Source organism: Vicia villosa, unplaced genomic scaffold, assembly GCF_029867415.1.
Source record: "Vicia villosa cultivar HV-30 ecotype Madison, WI unplaced genomic scaffold, Vvil1.0 ctg.001503F_1_1, whole genome shotgun sequence".
Lineage (NCBI taxonomy): Eukaryota > Viridiplantae > Streptophyta > Magnoliopsida > Fabales > Fabaceae > Vicia > Vicia villosa.
In genome coordinates, this window is record NW_026705643.1 from 500,254 (window position 1) to 504,917 (window position 4,664).

Below are 4,664 nucleotides of genomic sequence, written 5' to 3' on the forward strand. Positions count from 1 at the left end.
ACTACTGAAAGATTTTGATGGGATTAATTTGAGAAGAAATAAACAACCAAATATATTTCAAAGATTTAGCAACAACTTTTACTCATACAATAATAATCATTATATTATTAATACTTCTCTAAATTCCTTTTGATTTTCTTCTAAACTTGATAATTAATTATCTGACTTGCATTGCATCCCTCAAGTTTTCACTTTGATTTGTAGTCTGCTGAAGTTTACTAGTCCTTCCTTTGTTTGGACAACTTATATTGTTTTTCATCATTTTCATCTAATATCTCCTGCATGTATCATATATCAAACATATATTAGAATCTTAGTCTTCTATTATGCAGTTAGCATCATGAAAAGAAACTACCATAATTCTTCAAGTCATACCTTGGAATTCCCTTGATAATCATTCCACTGAGTTGCTTTCATTTCCCTTTCATCATCAAACTTTATCTTAGATGCTTTCCAATTCTCTTCACCAAAAAACTTTCTCTTGGATGCCTCTGCAACCGGTTTAATATCAACGATCTCGTCATACTTTCTTGTTATTTCTTCCAATTCCTTCTTCTTCTGCTTTAAAGTGTTTGTCAAACTAGATTCAAGCTTTAAGGCTTTCCTTTTATCCTCAGCTTCTTTTTCAGAAATAGTTTTCAAATTCCCTTTTTTCCGGAGGTGATTGCCAACAATATCCCTTAAATTATAGTCATCGCCACGTGCCATCCACCCAAAAAGTTTATCTCCTCGCTCTTGCTTCTGTAAACCAAAGTAATCTCTCTTACCACAATGTTCTTCTTCAAATCTTCTTTCTAGTTTGAAAGCATTGGTGAAAGCATTCCATTCTGTTCCAAATTCAACTATCACAAACTCTGTTTGCCCTCCACTATTCCACTTTGGTGTAACATTCAGCGGCCGAAACCCTTTCACAAGCAGTTCCTCTTGAATTTCCTTTTTATTCTTCCTTAAATACTCACCAGACTTTGGGTCAAATTTTTCAACATTGTTAGCCAGAACTACAACCCAAGGCCAGACAAACAACTCATCTTCAGCAGCATTACCATTAAGTGACTTAACAGTATCATCAACATTCATATCATTCGACTTATTTTCAGAAATTTTAGAGTCAAGATACCTTACTAGGACAAAATGTTTAGCAATTTCTTTCACAGTCTCTCCATGCACGTCAGCAACAATCCTTGAAGCATGTCTCAAAAGGTCAGTCAAAGAATAATAATCCTTATTGTAACAGAACGGACACCGAAATGTTGCGTCGGAGATTTGGAGCTTATGGTAATTATCTTTCAACTCTTCGGAATATCTACGCTGGTAGTAATCCAAATCAGATTCACGTGTATGTTCTGTTTTTCGGTTCATCATGTTGGAAATATATGGTTGTTGAAAAAAATATAGCAGTACTAAAACAAAGAAATATGAAGGTTTTGATGAAGAAGATGTTGGTAGGAAAGGTCGTTTAAATAAGATTCCAACCAGTGCATGTAGAGACACGACTAAAACAAAACGAGTTCAAGTGCAACCAGTGCGACTGTTATAACCAAAGGTGACGAGTTCAAAGTATGCGTTGGATTAGATTTTTTCACTTTACTGTTTGTTTTTTATGAAACTTGTACGCTTATTAAAACTATGACCGAGAATTTTTTTTAAATATATTTATCTATGTATGGTATTTGATAAAATTAAATTTTAAAGCATTCATATCATACATAGTATTTTAAAAATATACTATTATTAAGTATATCAACTTTTTAATGCAAATCTATTGTTCATATTTATATAGTATTTAATAAATATATGGAATATAAATATAATAGATCAATTAATTTAAATCTTATAAATATAATATATTTGTTTAGTAATGGATAAAAAGATTTGATTTAAAAGAGAATTAGTTATTTTGAAATATAATATTCTATTCCTAAATAATTAACAAACTATTTATTAATAATTTAATTTTATATTTTACATTAAATGTGATTTTTTTAAATACAACAACTTCAATTTTTAGTTCATTTAAAATTTATTTTAAGTTTTAGTCCATAAAATTTTCATTTAAATTTCAGTCCCAATAAATTTTTCGCTAATAATTTTAGTTTCGGTTTTATAATTTAATATTTTTATTATTTTATTTATAACTTTATATTTAAGTTTAAATTGTTAAATTAAAGATTAAATAACTAAATTAAAATTTTAAAATTTTAATTAAAGATTCAATAGGTATGTTAATCATATCATTTTCAATCCATTTATATAATATATAATATTAATTGGTAAATCTGTTAAATAATTTAGATCAAGATCAAATCACATTTAAGATTTAAATTTAAATTTGAAATATAATAACTTATATCTTTTGTTAAAGATTTTTAAAGAGAAAATCAAATTCAAACGATTAAACTATTATTCCTAACGAATTTAATTCAGGGATCCAAATATGAAAAGTCCATTAACTTAAATTTTAATCCATAAAATTTTCATTTAAATTTCAGCCTGTATAAATTTTTCGCTAATAATTTTAGTATTAGTTTTATAATTTAACTATTTAATTTTTATTAAGTTATTCATAACTCACATTTAAGTTTAAATTGTTAAATTAACGATTAAATTGTGAGTGCACTTACTTATTAGATGTTTTGAATAATGTCAAAATTAAAAAATTAAGATTTATGTACATTGAACGATACCTCTCAGTTATCATGTGCACCTTTGCATTAGGGATCTCAAAATGCACTCAAAACAACTTTTGTTTCTATATGTGTCGACACATAACCTGATAGAGGTCGACACTTGCATAAATATATGTCGACACAACTTACATATGCCGACACATGCTGTAGTTTTTCAGAAAATTTACATTTTTTTCACATTTCTTTTCACATTTTTGTGTTTCTCTTTTGCCTCCAACTTGCACCACTATAAATACATCATACATGCATCACTTCCAACTAGATGAATCTATAAACATATATTTGATTGCTCTTTATCTTCAACCTTGCATCTATGCATACACACAAATAAAATACACATGATCATTCATTATTTTAGTGCCATCTATACTCAGTCGATAACGTTTAATTTAGGTTGGTTGTAACCTAAGTTTGGGTTGAGAATCAAGGAGGTTTCATCCAGAAAAATCGAGTATTTGTCCTCCAAGATTATTGTGGATTTTGGGGGTTATGTTAATAAGAAAACTGAGCTGGGGTTTTCCTTCGTGATCTTGGTGAACTGAAGATTTTGGACTTGATTATGCAAATTGGATTTGATCGAGTGAAAGACTTTTATGAACGAGATGTTCTTGTAAAGGAGTAGCGTGAGACGATAAATCAATTTGGTAAATATTGAGTGACCATAATTCACAATTGGGTTCGACCGAGTTCATGTCTTATGAAAAGAAATGAAATGGTCGGTCAGGTCACGGGGACTCACCAAAGTGAATATAAGAACCAAAACTATTAGTGGAATGCTCATTTCAACGCAAGTGCCAGCTTGTGGAAATCCATAGCTGAAGAATGCTAAACCTACAGCAGCAACAGTTGGAGCCACCACAGTTGGAGATTTAAGTCAGGGTTCCTTTCACTGTATAATTGACCCGACAACACAGAGAACATGGAGATCTTTTCATCTGCAGCAAAAAACCCATTTCACACCATTGTAGAACCGAGATTCACACGCTGCAAAACCCACAACAATAACCCTTATTCTCACCCTGCAGAGAACCGCAAAACACCACGAAATCACACTACAAGACAACCCAAAATCTGACTATGTAAAAATGTTCCCAAACACCACAAAATCACACTACAAGACAACCTAAAATCTGACTATGTAAAAATGTTCGCTAAGACTCAAGAAAAGCTCACTCAAAATAATTTCACTTCCTAAATAACTATTAATGCTTAAATTTACTAAAATAATCATACACAACACAAGTCATTCAAACAATAGGAACTAATTTCTGAACCAACAGTCCATTTTCAGGAGTATAAAACCCTAATTCTTCAGCTACCAATGCATGTACTCAAAGTATAAAACCCTACCTTCGTTTTACCAATGCGATGTCGTATTGTGAAATGAGCGATGGTGAACATTCTTCAGCTTCGTTGTCGTCACTGCGACGGTGAAAAGGGTTTGGTGAAATATGAAACTGTGTTTGGATTCTCTGTGAGAAGAACTCAGAAATTCGTTGAAAATTTTGATGCGGCTTTCTTCTTCGATTTCGTTTTCGGTGAAATTTGTTGAAAACTGCGATTTAGAACGAGAGTTTTTGAAAACTGGGTTTAGAATGAAATTAGATTATTATATTCAATTTATTAGACCATTGATATTCATAATAATGTTTAAATTATCTTATAAATTTAAATTTAGATCTATTAATATTTACTCATTAATTTGTTAATAATATTTAAATTATCGGTTAATATGTCACATAGATTACATATTTTGAGTTATAAAAATAAATAAAAATTTGTAATTTATATAAATTTACACCTTTTTTTAAGTAAAGAGAGTAATTAAGATTTGATTATAATAATATTTTTAATTTAAACCCGTTTTTAGAAAATAGGGTGTATATTGTCATATGATAATTCTTAAAATGATACTTTATTTACAAAATTGCCACCGCGTTTCTAATTTACATCCGTTTTTAATATAATGAGTGTAAA

At 29.6% G+C, this 4,664-nt stretch overlaps 1 protein-coding gene across 1 annotated transcript; it reads right to left on the minus strand.

Moving 5' to 3' along the window:
• Positions 1–218: 218 nt before the first annotated feature.
• LOC131635535 (factor of DNA methylation 4-like) lies at positions 219–1,362 on the minus strand. Its single transcript, XM_058906157.1, has 2 exons — positions 376–1,362; positions 219–278 (listed from the first exon to the last, which is right to left on the minus strand). The coding sequence occupies exons 1-2, from the start codon at positions 1,360–1,362 to the stop codon at positions 219–221; spliced, it is 1,047 nt and encodes a 348-aa protein (XP_058762140.1).
• Between the last annotated feature and the right edge of the window lie 3,302 nt (positions 1,363–4,664).

Bases quoted from the DNA above. Each gene is read 5' to 3' on its own strand.
- LOC131635535 (XM_058906157.1), bottom strand. From the start codon at position 1,362: ATGATGAACCGAAAAACAGAACATACACGTGAATCTGATTTGGATTAC. The intron at 279-375 runs GTATGACTTGAA...TGATACATGCAG, and splicing joins ATTATCAAGGGAATTCCAAG to GAGATATTAGATGAAAATGA.